General features: G+C 39.6%; 1 protein-coding gene across 11 annotated transcripts in view; it reads right to left on the reverse strand.

Moving 5' to 3' along the window:
* Positions 1 to 19,334, reverse strand: part of LOC117428233 (probable E3 ubiquitin-protein ligase HERC1) — a 60,246-nt gene that overhangs the window by 8,152 nt on the left and 32,760 nt on the right. For 4 of the 11 annotated variants that reach the window (XM_058995009.1, XM_058995017.1, XM_058995007.1 and 1 more), the window contains exons 35-68: positions 18,679 to 18,918; positions 17,563 to 17,646; positions 16,766 to 17,280; positions 15,394 to 16,172; positions 14,817 to 15,036; positions 14,342 to 14,502; positions 13,934 to 14,050; positions 13,347 to 13,578; positions 12,691 to 12,815; positions 12,021 to 12,241; positions 11,424 to 11,692; positions 10,978 to 11,030; positions 10,531 to 10,731; positions 10,012 to 10,186; positions 9,243 to 9,510; positions 8,793 to 9,006; positions 8,070 to 8,329; positions 7,384 to 7,511; positions 6,760 to 6,896; positions 6,294 to 6,494; positions 5,893 to 6,023; positions 5,436 to 5,635; positions 5,069 to 5,189; positions 4,439 to 4,585; positions 4,226 to 4,327; positions 3,950 to 4,123; positions 3,172 to 3,465; positions 2,809 to 2,874; positions 2,590 to 2,715; positions 2,098 to 2,236; positions 1,589 to 1,770; positions 938 to 1,093; positions 429 to 551; positions 232 to 334 (exon numbers count right to left, since the gene is read on the reverse strand). In XM_058995009.1, coding sequence (XP_058850992.1) covers positions 232 to 334; positions 429 to 551; positions 938 to 1,093; positions 1,589 to 1,770; positions 2,098 to 2,236; positions 2,590 to 2,715; positions 2,809 to 2,874; positions 3,172 to 3,465; positions 3,950 to 4,123; positions 4,226 to 4,327; positions 4,439 to 4,585; positions 5,069 to 5,189; positions 5,436 to 5,635; positions 5,893 to 6,023; positions 6,294 to 6,494; positions 6,760 to 6,896; positions 7,384 to 7,511; positions 8,070 to 8,329; positions 8,793 to 9,006; positions 9,243 to 9,510; positions 10,012 to 10,186; positions 10,531 to 10,731; positions 10,978 to 11,030; positions 11,424 to 11,692; positions 12,021 to 12,241; positions 12,691 to 12,815; positions 13,347 to 13,578; positions 13,934 to 14,050; positions 14,342 to 14,502; positions 14,817 to 15,036; positions 15,394 to 16,172; positions 16,766 to 17,280; positions 17,563 to 17,646; positions 18,679 to 18,918 — 6,664 coding nt within the window. The remainder of the gene's footprint in view (positions 1 to 231; positions 335 to 428; positions 552 to 937; positions 1,094 to 1,588; positions 1,771 to 2,097; positions 2,237 to 2,589; positions 2,716 to 2,808; positions 2,875 to 3,171; positions 3,466 to 3,949; positions 4,124 to 4,225; positions 4,328 to 4,438; positions 4,586 to 5,068; positions 5,190 to 5,435; positions 5,636 to 5,892; positions 6,024 to 6,293; positions 6,495 to 6,759; positions 6,897 to 7,383; positions 7,512 to 8,069; positions 8,330 to 8,792; positions 9,007 to 9,242; positions 9,511 to 10,011; positions 10,187 to 10,530; positions 10,732 to 10,977; positions 11,031 to 11,423; positions 11,693 to 12,020; positions 12,242 to 12,690; positions 12,816 to 13,346; positions 13,579 to 13,933; positions 14,051 to 14,341; positions 14,503 to 14,816; positions 15,037 to 15,393; positions 16,173 to 16,765; positions 17,281 to 17,562; positions 17,647 to 18,678; positions 18,919 to 19,334) is intronic. The other 7 variants (XM_058995015.1, XM_058995019.1, XM_058995013.1 and 4 more) reach the window with 7 other exon arrangements.

Genomic DNA, 19,334 nt, shown 5'->3' on the forward strand with positions numbered 1-19,334 from the left:
AGCGATAACCTAAACACCAACATGCTGATAGAACTTTTAAAATTATTCATCCACCCTTCAGGGTATGACATGACAAAAAGGCTCACTGCTGCCATCTTGCTGAATTGATTATAATTGCATGAAACCTATTGCAAGATTCAGCAGATGACCCAAAAATGGTAAAACATCTTATAGCAAGTCTTTATAACATTTTTATTTTTATCTAGTTTAAGAATGTTTAAAACATCATACCTTGCCCAAATGTGTAGACGTGACCGTCCTTTGTTAAAGCAACTGAGAACTGTGTGCCACAGGCCACTTTTTTTATACCAATGCCACAAAGCATGTCCACTTTCTGGAATGACAACATTCAATTCGGTTTAGATCATCACTGGAGGAAATAATAAACAATGGTTTCAGGAAACCCTTTTCAGTTTTGGATAACCTACCTGTGGAGAAGATTTAGCTGTCGAGTTTCCTAACCCAAGCTTCCCATAGTCTCCATCTCCAAAAGCCCAAACCATCATTCCATCTGCTGATACTGCTAGGGTATGGTTCAGACCACAGGCCACCTGTAAAAAGAAATGCTTTTAGAAACATGTATGTGTTCAAAATTATTAAAATTGCTTCAGATTAATAGTTTTTTTTTTTTTTTCAGGATTAGGGTAAATTTAAAAAAAGGGATCCTGCTCATTGATCAATGATATAATGTATCCTAGCTTAACATCAGTGAAGGGATCCATTCGTTTAAACTTGGTACAATCAGGTTTAACCCGAATTAAAAAAAACACATTAGGCTTTATCAGGTACAACCCCAATTTATGAATTGACATTTTACAAAATCAGACCGTTAAGACATCAGGATAGTAAACCAGGGTTGAATTAGTCTGACAAATGTGTGTTACAGGGTGTGTTCCACTTTGACTCTTGTTTTGAGAATATAGTGGCTATACTTTACCTGTCCGACCTGATAGCCTTCCAGTGCTGTGACTCTCTCAGGGAGTTTCTTATTGGAAGTGTTACCCAAGCCCAGCCGACCATAGTCTCCATTTCCAAACGTGAACAGCTTGCCATCTGCGGTAACCACAGCTGAATGCTTGAACCCACATGACATCTGGGATACAGTAAACAACATCATAGAGTGTAATAAATATTGCAGCAACATGCACGCCTTCATTGCATTTACTGTACTTGTTGGATCGTGAACAGGAGCTTAACAGGAGCTCTCATTAAAATGGTTTTGATTTCAGTGTGCTGTTTAGTGTATTCAATTTCAATTAAATACACTGTGCCCAAAAAGGATATTGCTTTCCATAACTTAAACACTCCATCATGCATTTCAAAGTTTCTTTAAGGAATGGGAAACGCACTAAAAGGTAATAACTGAATGGTCAACATGCAGTGAGAAGACTGCTGACTGATAGGGGAATATGACAGCTGCAGAGGACTGAAACATTTTAAAAGATTTAATCAATACACACAAACACTGAATACAATGTGAAAGCTGTAACAACCAAAGGAGTAGACACAGTGGTGCACTAAAACAATTGACTGTAATGTCCCATTATGAAATGCTAGTGAAGCCCCAGATGCTGTTCTAGATACAGACCTGCACAACCTCCTCTCCCTGCAGTGCTTCTATCTGCCTCGGACGTCTTTGTCTGTCACTGTTGCCGTGACCCAGTTTCCCGTAATCTCCATCGCCCCAGCTGAAGACTTCTCCGCTCTCAGTCAAAGCCATGGAGTGACCATCAGAACCACAGGATGTCACCAGCTGTGTTACTACAAAACCTACACAAAAAAATACAATCCAATAGAGACTGATGCATGGATAATCAGTGCACTAAAAGACATACTTTGCTAAACTGTGTGTTCTTTTTATTGTAAAAAGTATACACTTTGGGGTTAAATATGAGAATAAACTGGAAGATAATGCTTTAAAAGAACAATATTAAAACAGGAAAATATTGTACGTACACAAAAACAAACAGTACATCAATAAATAATCACTTGCACTATACACAGGAAAAATAACAGCACTACTGACCAAAGAGAAACATTACTAAAATAAGGCTGTTTGTTAAAAACTACTTTTTCTCTCATAAAATCATTTCTTACCTTGTAATGCTGAAATAACAGTTAACACATGAAGATCATCGGAGTTCCCTTGCCCAAGCCTGCCATAGCTGCCTTCCCCACAAGCAAGCACAGTTCCATTCGCTTGGATCACAAAGGTGCAGTTCTGACCACATATGACCTGTATGAAAAAGGAGAGAACACTCTATCATAAATGGACTTTAGATTTTTCTACTGCAGCTTTCTATAAATAGAACCACACAGCTAAACTTTTTTTCTTCTTAACGTCTTCAATGAAAAATGACTGGGCCCTTGCAATTTAATTTTAGGGAAACATTCCTAACGTCTTAAATTCACTCATTTTAATGATACCTGAAGATATTTTACCATATTCCTATTAATTATTGATTGTCCAAATTTAAAGTTATTAAAAGATACAGATAAATCTACTAACATTGGTGCACTGAGTTCTAAAACATAGAGCTCTAACAGATTCAAGACACAATGACAAATTAATGAAGTTATGTTTCTTACATGCTGAGCTTGTGAAAATGATGGCGCTGAAGTTGGCACTAAAATATTTCTACCGGCGTCTGCGAGTTGGCCGTGACGCCCTGCTCCCCAGAGAAAGACATCACATTTACCACCAAGGTGCCAATCCTGTGAGAAACAAGAACATGTTACAGGTCAGGCATGTTACAGTGTAATTATTAAAACAAATAAGCTCACATGCTTTTCACAAACTGTTCCTACCTCAGGTCTGGATGTTGCCCACGACATAATCTGTTCATCCATTCCATATATCCACTTACTGTTATCCTGTGAAAGAATAATATATATTATAAATAAAAGTACAAGGCTGATCAGCAACAATCACAAACTATTGATCGGGATCTTGTTTTGTATACCTTGCTGTGTGGCACTTTACATCTCACACTTGGTACCCTTCTTTCATTAGAAAGACTAATATGAATTTCATGTATTTGGTATTTTAAGTATCCCATCACAGTGTATTCTACAGGTACAGTACAGCAGCTACAAATGCTGTTATTTCGGAAGAGATTTCATTTTTCACCCATCTAAATAGGCTGAAATGTTTATCCTGCTGAACCGTACCAGCAGGAGTGCAAACTCATCCTCGGGCACTGGCTCCAAGTCTGGAACAGTGAAGGATTCTGGGAAAGGAGCTCCCTTTGCTAAGGCCTCTGCAGCTTTGACAGTGGTGGAGAAGCACTCGAGCCAGGCCCACTCACTGGGGCTCCAGGCTGCCGAGTCAGGAGGACAGTCCTGGTGGTGGGGCGGCACGGGCGGGTTACACAGCAGCTGGTCCAAGTGAAGGCCCACTGACAGGGAAGCCAGACACTGCATGTAAGGACTGTGAATGAGCTGGTCTCCACACACCACATGAGGCTGAAAACGAGAATAAACAAACAGTGTTAGTGGTGATGGAATCATCCCATTCTACTTACTTAAAATCATGTATTGTGTTTAGGCTGGCGGAGTGTTTTTTGGTTTGGAAGCACCAACATTTTCACAGTAGTATAATGACTGAAGACATGTTTGTCAAAGAATGATATGTTTATTTTAGTTTTACCACATGTTAGGGCGTGGCACACACCGAGATGATATTGACCCACACCTCAGTGACAGGACAAATGGTTAAGAGTAAACATTTTTAACATTGGCAGCGTTTACACATTGTCACTGACAACACACACTACATTTTTGCAGTAAAGTCTATTTTTATTGCCTAGTTTAGGGATACAAAAGGTCTTTAAAAAAGGTATGTTAAGTAATACTTTTGTTCTGTCGTTAACAACCACGTCACCATTAACTTTTATCAAATATGTTTCCTTTGGGGAAAAAAAAAAAAGTTTTGTCCTTTTTCCAGTACCTTTTCATAAGCATACTGCTCCTGTAGCATCACTGGCAGCCTCTCAAGGAAAGCCCTCATGCAAGGTGCCATGTTCAGCCCCACAACTCCCTGCCTCTTGAGTGCGGCTCTGCATGTTGCTAGGACATGGTTGGAAGATATAAATTCCGAAGTGCAGTTCACCACTAACACATCCTGAGGAAAACAAAAACAGTAAACCACCTTTTAGGACATGCTGAACAAAGTGAGATTACATTCTGTGTCAATAATAATACATGTATGAATTCAAACACTTACCTTTGACCTGTTAGAACAAGCAGCTACACCAACATCAGGGATCCAGACTATATTCTGAATAGCGCCAGATCCTGTCACCACCGACTGCAGTACTGATCCATCCTGGAACAACAAATGGTGATGGTTATAAAAAACGTGTTTCCATGGTGAAACAAGTTGCGGTAAGGTTTTGAAGCAACAATACCATCTAAAACGTATCTCAGAATCCCTTACCCTCAAGGACCAGATGTTCATGAGTCCGCCAACTCCTCCAGATACCAGCGCCATTCCATCAGGGCTGAAGGCTACAGTTTTCACTGGAGTGATGTGTCCCTTCAGTTGAAACACACACCTAGCATCCCCTGCTTTTCTATAACAGTCCTGCACGTGTATCATAATAAATATCAAATCAATTCAATAAGAAACAAAATGACAATGAAAAGGTCACAGAGTCCTGTGTCTACTGTGTGTAGAATACACACAACAAGGCACGTGTTTCTGACTACATACACCTGCCTTTATTAGGTGAATCAATCAGATTCCAGAGCTCCTGTCCAATTTCTATAACCATCAAGAGCTTGGGCTAAGGAATTTCCCATTCCATTACAATTGGATTATCGGTTCTAAAAACTAAGTGCTCTGTGACCCTGGTGCAGGAGATAAATGTTCCTTATGGGGGATAATGTAAACTTGCAACCACAAAAGATTTTATTGTTAAAATGTAATCATAGCTATTCATATGTGTCAAGAGACAGGTCCAGTTTCACCAGAACTAAAATCTACCTACGTTATGTCTAAATTGCCCAGTGTTAATCTGTGGTAAACTACTTGTAATCCATGAAAACCAATGGACCAGTTTGCTACCTTTTTAGTTGTTTTAGTTTCCAGCTCCCACCATCCATCTGAGACACTGGAACTTGATTCAGGAATGCTGAAAGGGTCCTGAGGAACAGTCCAGACACAAACCAAGCCATTTTGGCAACAGCTAAAATAGAAACAGAGGAAACAAATCAGATGATGACCGGAAAATCCTAGTGCACAGTAACTTAACATCTGTTGGTTATTTAAAGCCCCTAAAACATCATTCAAAATAACTTGAATATTTTATGACACTTCTTTTATTTACAGCAAGCTTCAGGGAACAGTAAAAATCCATCATCCAAGTCATGTATTAAAATGATACATTTGCTATGCTTATATAAATAGTAGAATCACTACTCAAGATACATACGTAGCAAACATAGTCAGGGGCTTGGGGCTTTTGCCTGGCTGACCACACCAGGCAATACTATTGACCACAGCTGGGTGGGAGAGGACATGCAGGCACTTCCAGTTGCCTCCCATATAGGTCCATAACTTCACAGTCTCCTCTTTGGCACAGGTCATGAGTATTTCCCCAGTTGGGTCCCATTTCATACAGGTGATAGACTCCTGCAAAAACAAAAAAACAAGCACATATAGAATATACCATTCTAGGAAAAGTCATTGACTGCAAAACCTAAATAATTAAAATGTACAGGTCAATCTACCTCGAAAATGAATCTAGTGCACACAGAGATACTGTAAAAGACAACAGATACACAACCTGCACACAGCTCAAAAGTAATACATCGCTGATGGTCTAGGTCCATAAAATAGCAATTTCAGTTCAGGTGGAGAACAACTCAAGACCACAGATTCCTTCTTACCTTGTGTGCATCAATGACTACAATGGCTCCTTTTTCAAGTGGCTCCTTTGTGCCAATCAGCAGTTTTCCATCAGCGTAACCGACTGCAAATGGTTTGTCTTCACTATACCAAGCAATTGACATAACAGCAACTATAATGAGGACACACAAGTAAAAAAAACATTATACACACAATTATTCAGCATAACATAAAAAAATGACAAACAGTTAGTTTCATATGCAATCTAGTAATTCTGAATGAAGAATATTTATTAATACAATCTAATTTTCATCCTGAAAATCAATATCGATAGGAATCTTTCCAAGTGTAAATTGTTTGTTGTGACCCAATGCATCAATACAATGTTATATAATGTCCCCTTATGTATATCTTCCTTAACTGATTAAAAAACGATACTTGCCATCTTTTCTGTAGCAATGTTCCAGCTCCATACGATGCATGGTGGAGGCATCTACTACTTCAATAAGGCCAAGGGATCCATCTATTCGTCCAACCAGCAAAACTTCTAAAGTCTCTCCAGCCCAGCTCGCTATAGGGCCATCTTCAGGCCAGGTGAGGGCTGACACCCAGTGAGGCTGGATATCCAGCAGTCCTTTACCTCCTGTGATAGACACAGATGTGGTGTGAATAACTATTAAAATACAAACTGTATTGAACAAACTGTATTGAACAAACTTGGGTCAAAGGGATGCTGCAGATTACGCTATCAGACATTTTTTTCAAACAAAGGTGTTGGCCATACAGCACTATTGTTGAGTGTTCAGTCTTGCATATTTTGTTGATTACTTTCATGCAACACAGGAAGACATCAAGCAACTGGCCACCAATTCTACTAACAAATTGAAGATTTAAATAGTAATTTGTACCATTGACTTGCCAGATGTTCACCATTTTCTCCATAGCTGCTGCAAGGTACTTTCCACTGACACTCCAGCAAACCGGAGACAAGCTGGGGTCACTGGGGGAGCCAATGTTACTCAGGCCTTCCTCCGAAGTGCCGTCTCTGTAAAACATGCATGTTTAACAGTATGAGATTTTTTAGTGCACCTTGAAGCCTGCCTATAAAATACAACATTATAGTGCTGATTACACTTAAGTTGATAACTAATATGGAGATTTCAAAGGTTGGACACTGATCTGTAGTGTAAGGAATTGTGAACTATGACACATTTTTCAATGTTGTAGACTATTAATTATGTATGTTTTTACTGTCTACTTATTTATTTGTTTATTTATTGGAAGATTGTTATGATCTAAATCCAATTTCACCTCTTAAAAGCCAACCTTCACTTTTTCAACAGCTTTTAAACCTTAAGCTTTTAAATTTACCAAAACATACTTGGATCATCATTTCTTAATACGACTACATTTTATAAACATTCCAATAAAGTGTATTTATACCTCGGCAGTTAGATGGTTTAATTATTATTTAAAGCTAGGTTTGTCACCAAAGCGGGTCATGTATATGAACCATTAAAGAAAACACATACAGTTTGTTAAAGACGCATGTCTGTTGCAGTGTATACTGGTTCTTAGTAACATTCCACACGCGGACTGTTCCATCATTGCCACTGGTTGCCAAAAGACTCTTCTTGTTGCACCACCCACATGTTATGACCTATAAAATAAAAATGATGCCTATGTAAGTAAAAAAAAAAAAAAAAGCACATTCTCATTTATGGAAATCATACACTATAAACCACCCCAAAAGATTACACCACCAGAGATGATAGAAACATGGTAACATTTACTCAAGAAACAAATCCACTTGTCTGTCTGTCACATATCCAGGGGGCATCTGTGCAAGCACCAAGGGATTCATAACATGCTGAATTCTGTCCTTGTTTCTTTTGCAATTAAAGTCATAGCTGGAAAAATCCATGGCCTCAACAGTGATGGATTGTGTAACTGCCAGAAAATGGAAGCTCTAAATACAAAAGTTACCACTGTTTTGATCATTAAAATAGACCCCTATGTATTACTTTATTTCTTGTCAGGGAAAAAAGCATTGGCAGACACTGTCCACTGGGAATCCTGTCTTTAATCAAAGGCTTGCTAAGCTGCTGGAGTCAGGCAATCTGACAAAATTGGGACATATACACCAAAGAAAAGAATGTGCATTTTATGTTATAAAAAGATGAGAACAGTCTCTTAGGATCCATTGTTTGTTACATACCCTGCTTTGATGGGCTTCGAGTTTAATAAAGGAGCATTTGCGCAGGTCCCCAGCCATGTCAGCGAATGTCTGTGGCTGGCTCTGATTGTCGCGATCGTGCGCTGCCAGTGTCCGCACCAGCTGCTGAGCTGCCCACTGTCTGTGCTGGGAAGACAGCCTGGATGAGAGGCAGCAAGCTGCCAACGCATTCGCCAATTCCAGAGGGCCTACAGCGGAAGGATTATATGAAGGATGGGCATACAAATGCGCAATAAAACCTGCTAAACAAAACAGGTGACATGGTGCCCAGGTAAGTGAGGAGTTTTGTGAGACGGAGAAAAAAAATAAAACACATACATACATAAATAAAACAAAGTGGTACAAAACAAATGTCATTTTTTTTACTTCTATAAAACAATCCCAAAGGAAAAGCCATTCCAACAGAAAAGCCAGGGTAAAGCAAATTACAAAATAACCACCTCTTGTGAAAGCAAGAGACTGTGACATGAATGACAAAATGCCAGAAAGTAATGTTAACTAAGAAAATAGTGGATAGACACAAGAACTAAAGAAAAAGTGATATGAAAAGGTGCAATACAAAGGCTTGCAGACTATATTGCGTATTACATTTTCAGAATGTCGATACGATTTCAATTGACAATTATGCCAGAAAAAAAACAAAAAATCACAACTTAAGAATTAGCAGCTGTTTGAAAAAAGTACTGTTATTGTGCAAGAACAAACCTCTCTTTTCAATATCTGCCTTGTCGTAGTTGGGTCTCAGTTTAGCACCCTTGTCCGCTAGCAGTGCCACAAGTGCCTGGGTAACTACAAAGTTCGGAGAGGTCACTAGCTTATTTTCTTCTGCAACTCCTCTCAGGAAACTGGGCAGAAACTTCCTCTGAATGGGATCATCTACTATTGTTAGATTCATACCCGTCGCTGCGGAGATTAAATTCTGGAAAGAGAGAACAAGCCAGTTATTTTAGTTTGATTACGTAACTATCAGTGACTGGATAAGATGTCAAGGAATTGTATAGGTTTCTTTCAGCATTACTTCATATTCCATCACTGAGTGATTAAATAATTAAAATAGTATTACATTTCAGAAATATGATGTTATAAATACATCTTGTGATTTATGATAGTTTAATGGAGATGCTTAATTACAAACACTAAAGCATGGTAGGTCACCTGTGTGCAAAGCTGAACTAGTAGTTTGGCAGCACTTGGGCTATTGGAAGCTATGCAGCCCACCGCTGTACTCAGGTATGCCAGGCAGGACATGGGCTTGTTGGCCTTGCTGCCTCCTCCACGTGGGCGCTCCGCTGAACTGGTCGCCTTGGGGCTTGTCGACAGGCCAGCTCGACCTGCTGCAGCCAGGCACATCATCCGCACCAGGGTCCGGATATCCGTCAAACCCAGGGACTCCAGTCCAGCAGCAAGACTGCAGCTGGAACCACTGAGAAAGAGACAAGAACTGGTTATTAAAAACAAAACAAAAAAAAACACTAACCATTTTTGGCTGTGTCTGTTTGTGCATTCCAGCCTGGTCTATATATATATTTTTTAAATGAACATGCTAGGTTCAAATTAATCATTAAATCATCAAATAGACTAGGTGACACAGTTCTACCGGGCTGATCTGTTTGTACTACCGAAGCTTATTTTTTCTTCACATAAAAAGATAGATCAAACAATTATTTGGATCAATACAAATAAATGACTTTTGTAACACATTTTGTTAACTAGTCAGTATGCAAAATGTATGACCAGCGATTGACATTTGAATTATAAAACTAGGACTGTACCAAGTGAGCTGAAGGAGCAGCCAAGCTCGAAGGAGTTCAAATTATAAACTGTGTCATTACATGTCCTTTTCTGAAAAGAACATGTTATTACTACAGTGCCCTTTTAGTCTGAACACACTGAAAAAAATTGTATGCAACTGTACTACCCGCACCTGACAGACAGCAAAGACAGTGCCCTCATGACCATCGTTCTTGCCAAAAGGACCTGGGCAGCTGCCGTCACTCTCCTCAGAGCCACAACTCTATCATGGGGGTTCAGCAGGGCTGCAGCCTGCTCACCAAGAGTTATCCTGCCAGAGGAGCTTTTCTCCAGAGAGCCGTGACAGCCTGTATAGAAAAGAGGACATCAAAACAGTTCTCCAGCATTGAACATTCACATGCATTTTAATATTCTTAAAATAGGATCTGCAATATTAATCGTATACTTGAGCATTTCTTTGTGCGCTATACTGAATGATGAATATAAAACAAATTAAAATAAATGGCTGATTTGAATGACCTAAGCTTAACATTTTAGTAGTAAAAACAGTGTTAATTTTATCCTTAATACCGCTACAGCTGAAGTCATTAGAAGAATGTAAAATATTATCCAGACTAAACTGATTGTTGTTATTCTATTTATTTATTTATTTATTTATTAATTAAAGTATGGGATGGCAATATTCAGATACCTATTTGGAGAAGTGTCTCCTCCATGCTGTTGGTAGCTGTAACCATGGAGACTGATGCTCCTAATGGATCGCTGTCTGGGAACTGGACTGCTTCAGGTACGATTCGACGCTCACTGAGACCGAGCGGGCCAGCCAACAGCTCAAACTCCTCCTCCCCAGTCAGCTTCTCATCCTCATCTACATCCAGCATGTCCCAGTCTTCTGTATTACCAGGAGTTGCAAACCACTCACTTTTATGCATACACTTCACAAAATTACTTAACCATCAAAGTATTTTTTACATTGTCTTTTGACTGACACAACATTTAAAATTAAGTATTCCATCAAATAAATAAAAAAAACACCAGGCATGCGCATTATGTATATTTCTATGTAAAGTTATATATAAATAATTGGCAATCTATTTCTAAATATGCATGGTATTATTCAGTGATAAAAAAGTTTTACCTTCATACACACTGTCCTGCTTCCCAAGTAGATCTGGAGCCTGGCCTTTGTATCTATAAAAAGAGAAAAGGTTTACAGAAGCAATGGGACTTGTGGGCTAAGGAGCTGGATGTATTTGAAAGCTACAGCTAAACCTAAGGCCAACATAGGTAATCTTAAAAGCACAAAAAGTTATAAAGTATCTTTCATAATGTAGAGTGCCAGTGTTGATAAAATCAAGTTATAATTATAATTAGTGATGACTAATAATGATCCAAATCACCCATCAAAGAATACATAATGTACAACAACGCACAACAACAAATCTGAACAGTATACAGTATTCAGTTTTGTTAAATACACACCTGCAGAGGGTTATCAAGATGAACCCATCTGTCATGCAATGTATTAAATACTGAAACATTTAAACCAAACCCAGTTCTGCCAGAAAAATCAATAGGACTTGCCTTTCAAGGCTTGGCCCTTTTGCCTTGCTCTTCATGGACAGGTATTTTTCCCTACAGCTGCCACAGAGAAGGTAGTAAGGATTTCCACTTCCACATTCCCCACCGAACCAGCCGTCCACATAGGAGCCATTACTGCGGTAGCCCTGTCGGTTTGCACTACGGCCACAGCCTGGGTGGTTTTTCTTCATGTGCTGATTAAAATTGGCAACACTGGACTCGCAGAGTTCACAGATCACCACCTCGTCTCTGTCCTCGGACTCACAAACATGCTAAAAAAGTAGAGAGGCGGATGTATTTGCATAAGTAGCATCACAACCTCTTATGATTTCAAGGTTTCCACAGAACACATTTGTATTGTACAAATGGGGGGTGAAATGCAAGAGGAAATTCTATAGTTTTCAATTCAATTGCTGAAGACATTCAGTGATCCAAAGATCAATGCCCATCTAAAAAAAAACAACAAAACACATATATAAAACTAAAAGCCCCCACTGCTATACTTTCAAATCCCAGTTTAACACCACTGCTTCACTGGCAACAGAAGAAAATGCAGAGTAAAGAAGCAAAAAGCAGCCCCCCAGCTGCAGTCACACACACCCATGTTGGCCAATCCAGTACCTCCGGGATCCACATTCCTAGGATGTCACTGTCACTCGCAAGCTCTTGCCCAAACATGGCCTCCATGGCTTCGTCATCCAGGTCAATCTCCAGCTCCTCATCCAAGTTGAAATCATACAGGGCTCCTGGATCCTGCTGCAGAGAAGTCCCTTCTCTTCGGTTCTGATTTCTCTGGGCTTGTACTGAACGGTACAGCCCTGCTGCAATGAAAAACAATAAAACAAAAAAAAGTTAACCTTTATTGTTAATCCCCTATGGTTAAATACAAACTAAATAGTAAGCCTTTTGAGGTAGCTATTCTCTCTGGGACTGATATCATTCTACAGCATATGCACATCAATGAAAACTATTTGTTTTATGCAAATTATGCCTTTCTTACCAATCTAAATCCATGGATATTTAGATATGTGAAAACAAACAGAAATGGTTACCATGTGTTTGCAAACACATGCTCGCCCAAGAAAGGCATAACATTTTGAACAGCTGGCTCTTCTTATAAAAAGACTAGCGAGTATTAAAGCTGGATCAATAGTCTTATTAAAAATTAACAAATGAAAATAGACATTTTTGAGCCACACTAGAAATACCACGCAAGACGACACACTTTCCAACAAAGGTAATTTTACATTTTTTTAAGGGAAAAGCTCACCTGCCCGAGCCAGCAATGTCCGTGCTGCCAAGTCAAACCTCTGTTTTCTAGTTACTGTAGATCGGCCTCTAGCAGCAGATCCATTAGAAGCAGATGCACTCTCCCCCTGATCCAGTCCATCCGGGCTGTAACACAAAGATAAATTAATACAGCAGACAGAGAACAAAACTAAACTTTCAACTATCCCTAAAATTCATCTAATCCGTCAATTATCAACTCTGCAGCTGCACAACGTTACTGTGCAGCGAACAACGGACTGGTGTTTGCATAAATTAACAGCATGAAATGTCAGCTTCCTTGAATAGAACAAAGCATATCAGTAACATACACCACCCCCACCACAGCTGTAAATTCAAAAGTAGACTTAACAGTATGACTAAAAAGTTGATGACCATGTTTAATGAAAATTGGATAGGTGGTATTTAAGACCTAGATGTAATATGGCATTCAATGAAGCGTTAGTATCCTGGTAAGATATATTAAAATGCCTGATTTACATTCTGTGGAAACACTTCTTCTGTTACGAAGGACATCACCATATACTACATCCCCACAATCTGATACTCCCAATAAATATTATGCTAAATCATTTTAATACCATCACAAAAGTGGTTTTCCAGATATACTATTTGTAACTGATAGAAAACTCTGGATACCTCTCACTAAAACCTTCCTCCATTTCTGCTGCGTCTGCTGCAGGTATTTCTCCAGGAGACTGCAGGTAGCTGGAGTCTCGGGATTTACCCCCACCTCCAGAAGCAGCTGCCCCTGAGCAGGAATCAGCTCCTCTGCTGGGCTGGGGCTCCTCCTCCTCCTCAGTTCCAGGGTGCTCAATCATCCACATGGCCAGCACAGTGATATTCTGCACATCTGCTTCTGCACTTGCACCTACACAATTGAGAAATGGCAAGAGCTGCTGTATAACGGGACCACTGTACGTTTTCTTATAGGACATCAACAGCCCGGAAAACACATTCACTATGTTCAATATTAAATCCAAATCACCTAATCAGAAACCGTTCAAAACAATATTTAGTGTTGTGGTTGAGCCCACACTGTGGTAATTTATCTTGTAAACGTTACATGATTTATATGACTGTAATGTTGCTGCAAGGGGTTACATTTCAACATTGATAAATCATGAAAGCTGAATCATAAAACAACTTTGGGCATCTACAAACATTCTAAAAAAGTATGAAAACTGCTGTTCTTTGAACAAAGAAGCGACAAAGAAGTTCCTTACCAGTAGCTTCCAAGGCTTTTGTTATCTGCCTAAGAGAGAATCCCATTTCTAAGAGAGGAACGGCAATGGCAGGTGGAGGAGGAGAAGTTGACAATCTGCTGCTGGGATCTGACAAGGCTAATAATAGAATACAGAACAGTAGTATAAGAATCTGTGTTGTCTTGTACACTTCATTCACATGAACTGTAAAACGTTCAGAAAATGAACTGAAGAGCTCCCTTTATCAGGGCCTAGTCTCTATGAAATAATTTTACCCTTGGTCAGAATAGAAAGATTTCACTCTATAGTAATTGAAATGTTAATTCTGGCCTTTTTTTTTTTTCGTAATGAAGTACTGGGAGAAAAAAAAAAAAAAAGACAGACAGACAACTAGTCCTAGCGACGTGTCACTCGAAAATGGTGTTTTACCAGTGCGGTTGGAAGTCCTAGCTGGCTGGGAGTCTGGGGAAGTCAAGCTTTGCCTCCGTCCTATTTCGTCTGACGGGGATGTTGGCAGGGAGGAGACAGGAGGGGTTTGCGCACGGCGTGTGGGTATCACTGTAGTTGTTGGGTAACTAGAAAACATTTGCCTAAAAAAATAACATATCAGAATCATAAAAAAGTAGATCACCAAAAATGACCTAGGGTAACTCAGGCCAGTTTCCTCCATATATCCCCAAATTCTGGTACTCTAAATAGCTTGCACAAAACAATGTCCAAACCAGTTTTCACCATCAAGCATACACGTCTGTTTTAGAAATAATTGAAAAAAAAAAATTGAAAAAAAAATTGAAATACAATAGATTTGCACTTGTACCTTACATTCTTTTTAAAATGACTATAGTATTCTTGCAGTTCAAATTCTTCATGAATAATTTGCAGCGTATGAATCCAGCAGCCTTACCTTAGCAGACTGAGTGGCATGACGCCAGGAGACTCAGAGGCTGGCACGGTCTCAGTGTCTGTCACTGGGGTGGTGGCAGTGGTGGTATCTTCTAGGGAGCTGCTCATGAAGGAAGTGGTGCTGGAAGCAGAAGGACTGGTGGTGACTGGAGTCTGTGCCTGCTGGGCACCATCGGGTTCCTCCGACTCAGGATCCACTTCTACAAGGAACAATGGAGTCACTTCAATTCAAAAGGTGTAATGGTAGATCAATGAAAAAGTTAAAAACACGTTAAATCATGGCAATTTTAAATGTGTTTGATATGAACATAATATATTAAAACATTTAAGTAAATACAGACTGAAACATCCCTAAATCTCTTCTATCATCTACTCTTCTTTCAGTTTCAAAATGTTATGTTTATTTAGTGCATATCATGTCTTGCATTTTATGTAGTGATTTCTTGTTTTATAGAGCAAATTTGGAGAACCTAAAATAACTGGAATTTCATTTCAGTGCACACATTAAGTAATTCTACGCCGGTAATTATTAGGTACTGCTCTATTTTCCTTTGAGAAAAATAACTGTTGCAGCTTACCTTGCTTAATTTTGCCTCCAAACTGTTCTTCCAGCAGACTGTTAACCACCAGCTTGTAAACCATGGCTTGAGCACGTTCCAGGTCTGCAAGCCCTAGGGCTCGTTTGATGGGGGACCGCATGACGGCACGCTTCACCATGTGCCGCATCAAGAACTGCAGGGCAGCTTTCATTTCCACCTCCTCTTGGATTACAGGGGAGCTAGCACAGTCCGAGTTGTGTCCATTCTCTGGCAGCACCTTGGGTATAAGTAACAGTTCAGCATACTTGCTGCAGCTGAGAAGAGCACTTAGTGATTTCATAGCACCAAGATAGAGGTAGGAGAGCTGAACCGCTCGGATTTCTGATTGCACCAAATCATGAGTTCTCATCGCGTGTTCGTGGGCTTTCCTCTTTCCTTCGGCTTGATGGTGTTGGGAGTCTAAAATCTGAGGTTCCAAGGAAAATGAGGCTATTTCGCTTTCTGACTTTGAGTTGGTGCTCATGTGAGCTTTGACCTCATCCAAACTCTGGGAGACCCGCAGATCCATGGTTTCTTTTGGGAGGTCCCCCTCTGCTTTTTGCTCATGGTCTCCCTTCTCTTCTGAATCATGTCGGTGTTTTTTCTCATGCCGGCGGGCACTTAGCTTTGCTGCATCTTCGTGGATGCCAGTCAGGTAGGTGAGATCCAGCAGCAGAGATGCCGTCAACCCACGGAATCTGGAAACGTCAAAGGCCAGCGGCTCGCAGGGCTCCAGGTTGTACAGGGGAGTGTCACTAGGCGACCAAAAAGTTGGGAAGCTTTAATACGGATCAGAATGACACAGGAAACAAAGTGAGGGAAAAGATAAAAGGAAGGATACAGAAGACAATGCAAGACATGGACTAAAACTTAAAATAGGTGAGGGGAAAAGTGAAGGAAGGAGGAAAGAAGTAGTTGACATGCAGAAGTTCATGGACACCATGGAGCACAAAAAGATGTAGATAACATGCACTTTTAATGCAATAAGCTCTATAAAAAAAAGCACTGTTAGTCTGTAATATAGCAACAATAATCTTTTAAAAATCATTTGATTGGAGACATCATAATAATAATAATAATAATAATAAATCCATAAACCAAAATTAGCCACCATCTGCTTTAAAAATGATGTCCCTTTTCAAGCCTTTTAAAGAATAATAAAATACATAATTTTAGGGTCCACCACATTTGTTTTTAACCAGTTACTAATAATGAGAAAGCATCTTGGTAGTTGACGATTAGAACAATCCACCATACACCGTATTAAAACCACCATTTGACCTATTTATGTATAACACAAATCACTCCCACATGTTTCTTCCTTTATTCACAAGAGCCTTAAAGCTTGACTTTCTAAGCTAGTTATGCCTACCTGATTGTAATCTCTGCCTCATCCCACTGAACCTTGGCAGAAGTGCTTCCCTCTTTCACTACTCCTAGCAGTGTGGCGTGCCGCCCCGTTTGCTTGTGAACACATCTCCCTCCAACTCGGAGACCGGCATCTGCCCCTCCAATTACTGACAGCACAGGCCAGACCTCGGTGCAGAGTGTCTTCAGCTGTGCCTCCGAGAGGTCTGCCAGCCCATGCTTCCCATGTTTGCCCTTCTCCTCTTCTCTGAAATCGTCCTTTGCATCGCGTTCCTCCCTGCTTTGCACCGAGCGGCTCTTTTTCAGTTTATGCCCGACTTCCCTAAAGCAGGCTTTGATCTCCTGGAGCCGCTCCATCATGTTCTTGTTGATGCAGTGGGTCCATCTGTCTGTGCGGTGGAGAATGCGAATAAGCTGGGTGGTGGCCTCTGCCAAAACTGTTGCAACCGGGCTGCAGATAGGATCTCCAGGCAGCAGGTCTCTTGGGGTGCCCCGCATTTGCATGTCACAGATTTTAACCTGAAGACACAGATGCAACATTAATAAAAAAAATATTATTAAACTAAATTCACAGTATTTGAACAAGTTAAAAACGAACTAGAATTAAAGCAACAAAAAAATGAATGCAAGTTTTGGTTCAGAGAATCACAGAATACTTTAAATTAGATTACACATGTTACTTAACTAAATTTAACCAATTGAGCATAATGTAAAAATGTACATCATAAATAAAACAATGGCATATTTAAATGCTTTACATAACGCTTATAGGTTGGGGGTATTTGGATGGTTAGTTTTTACCTTTTCACCAGGGTTACTGCTGTAGAACATCACACAAGGGTATAGTTCAGTTGCATCCACATCTTCAAAGGCTAGTTTAGGCTCCTACAATTATTAATGGCAATACATTATAATCACAGTTCCTCAGGAGGACTTAAATCACATAGAGACGTGATGTGCTTTTCCATAAAAGGACTTAAATGATTTTACATTTGCTGAACTCTGCAACTGGTACCTGGTAAACTGAAGTTGATAAAATATCTTGGAATAAAAGGCGATAGTCCCAAATTGCCCTTTACAGTGGATCAATAGCTACATTTCTTTTCACTGATTTGTTTGGCAGATGTTATGTCCGCTAGGAAAATGCTCTATGTTCAGACAGAAACAGCACCAAGATAGAGGTAGGACAGATAGGTCTATTGAGTACTTTGTTCTTCTTGTCTTATGTATTGCTACAAAAGTAACATGTATAACCTGAATAGCACAGGGTTGTTTTTGACTGCCTCTATAAAAAGGAGTGATAAGCGTGAGCTACCTTATCACTTTTTAATTCTTCTTCCTGGTACCTAAAGTCCATGTGCTGATCTGCACAGCAAGTGATAAGTTATCAGGAAGCAATAGCAACTTTTAATTATATAGACCAGGGGTGGCCAACCCTGGTCATAGAGAGCCACAATCCATCAGGTTTTATAGGTAACTCTTAAATCATTAATTTAAAAAAAACTTGGAACAATTACATTTTGACTAGTTAAGCAGTATTTTTTTCATGTTAAGTAGTAATTTGTTCAATTAAGTAATTTAGAGATCATTTGAAACAAAAACCTGAACATCCTGCAGCTCACCTGGGTCACAGCTTACCACTCCTGATTTAATTGAACAAATGAACTTGAATTAAATTGAACTAAATTCATCAACAACTTGCATTCTACAGAAATTGATGATTTAAGGGTTACCTATAAAACCTGCTGGACTGTGGCTCTCCAGGACCAGGGTTGGCCACCCCTGATATAGACTAATGATCCGATGGAAGGAAAGCTGTGTAAATCAACCATCTGGCTTGAGGATGCAATGCATAGACTGTGGACACAAACATTATTAACCTGTTTGCTCAGAAATAATTCTAAATGCAACACTTACCTCCCCATTTTTCCCAAAGGACATTGTCCTTGCTTCCATGTCTAAGACACAGGTGATGTAATCCCCCTGAGTGAAACTGGACAGTGCCAGAGTCTGTTCTCCATTGTGGTAAAGATTACCGCTATAAGCTCTGTACAGCCACATGTCTGATGTAGTACGATGGTTGAAGTCGTGAACAGGCCAGCGAGACACTCCCACACAAGTTCCTTCATTACCACGATTTTCTTTAACAATGTAAAACTGAAAAGAAAATAGAAACAGCATGTACAGTAAATCAAACTAATGCCATTTCTTTTTAGATCGATTTAATGTTTAAATACATTTTACTTGGAACTCATCAAGTAGATGCTTTAACTATATATAAAGTGGTTGGACTGAACTAGAAAAGGAACTTAAAATCAGTAAAATCCCTATGTTAGAAGTCTGCTGTTAGAGATATGAAAAAAAACAATCAGATTCTTCCTTTTCATCCTCCATCTTCCTAATTGACAAGGTAATTGATCACCCTGTCAAAACAAATAAAGATGCTAAAGCTAAAGATTCTCTATACAGTATATGGTGATCAATCTGGTATACAGTATATGGTGATCAATCTGGATCAAGATAGCAAATTAGAAAGGCACTACGGATTAAGGTCTAAAGAGAGCACAAAGAAA

The sequence above is a fragment of the Acipenser ruthenus genome, chromosome 21, assembly GCF_902713425.1.
Source record: "Acipenser ruthenus chromosome 21, fAciRut3.2 maternal haplotype, whole genome shotgun sequence".
NCBI classification, from domain to species: domain Eukaryota; kingdom Metazoa; phylum Chordata; class Actinopteri; order Acipenseriformes; family Acipenseridae; genus Acipenser; species Acipenser ruthenus.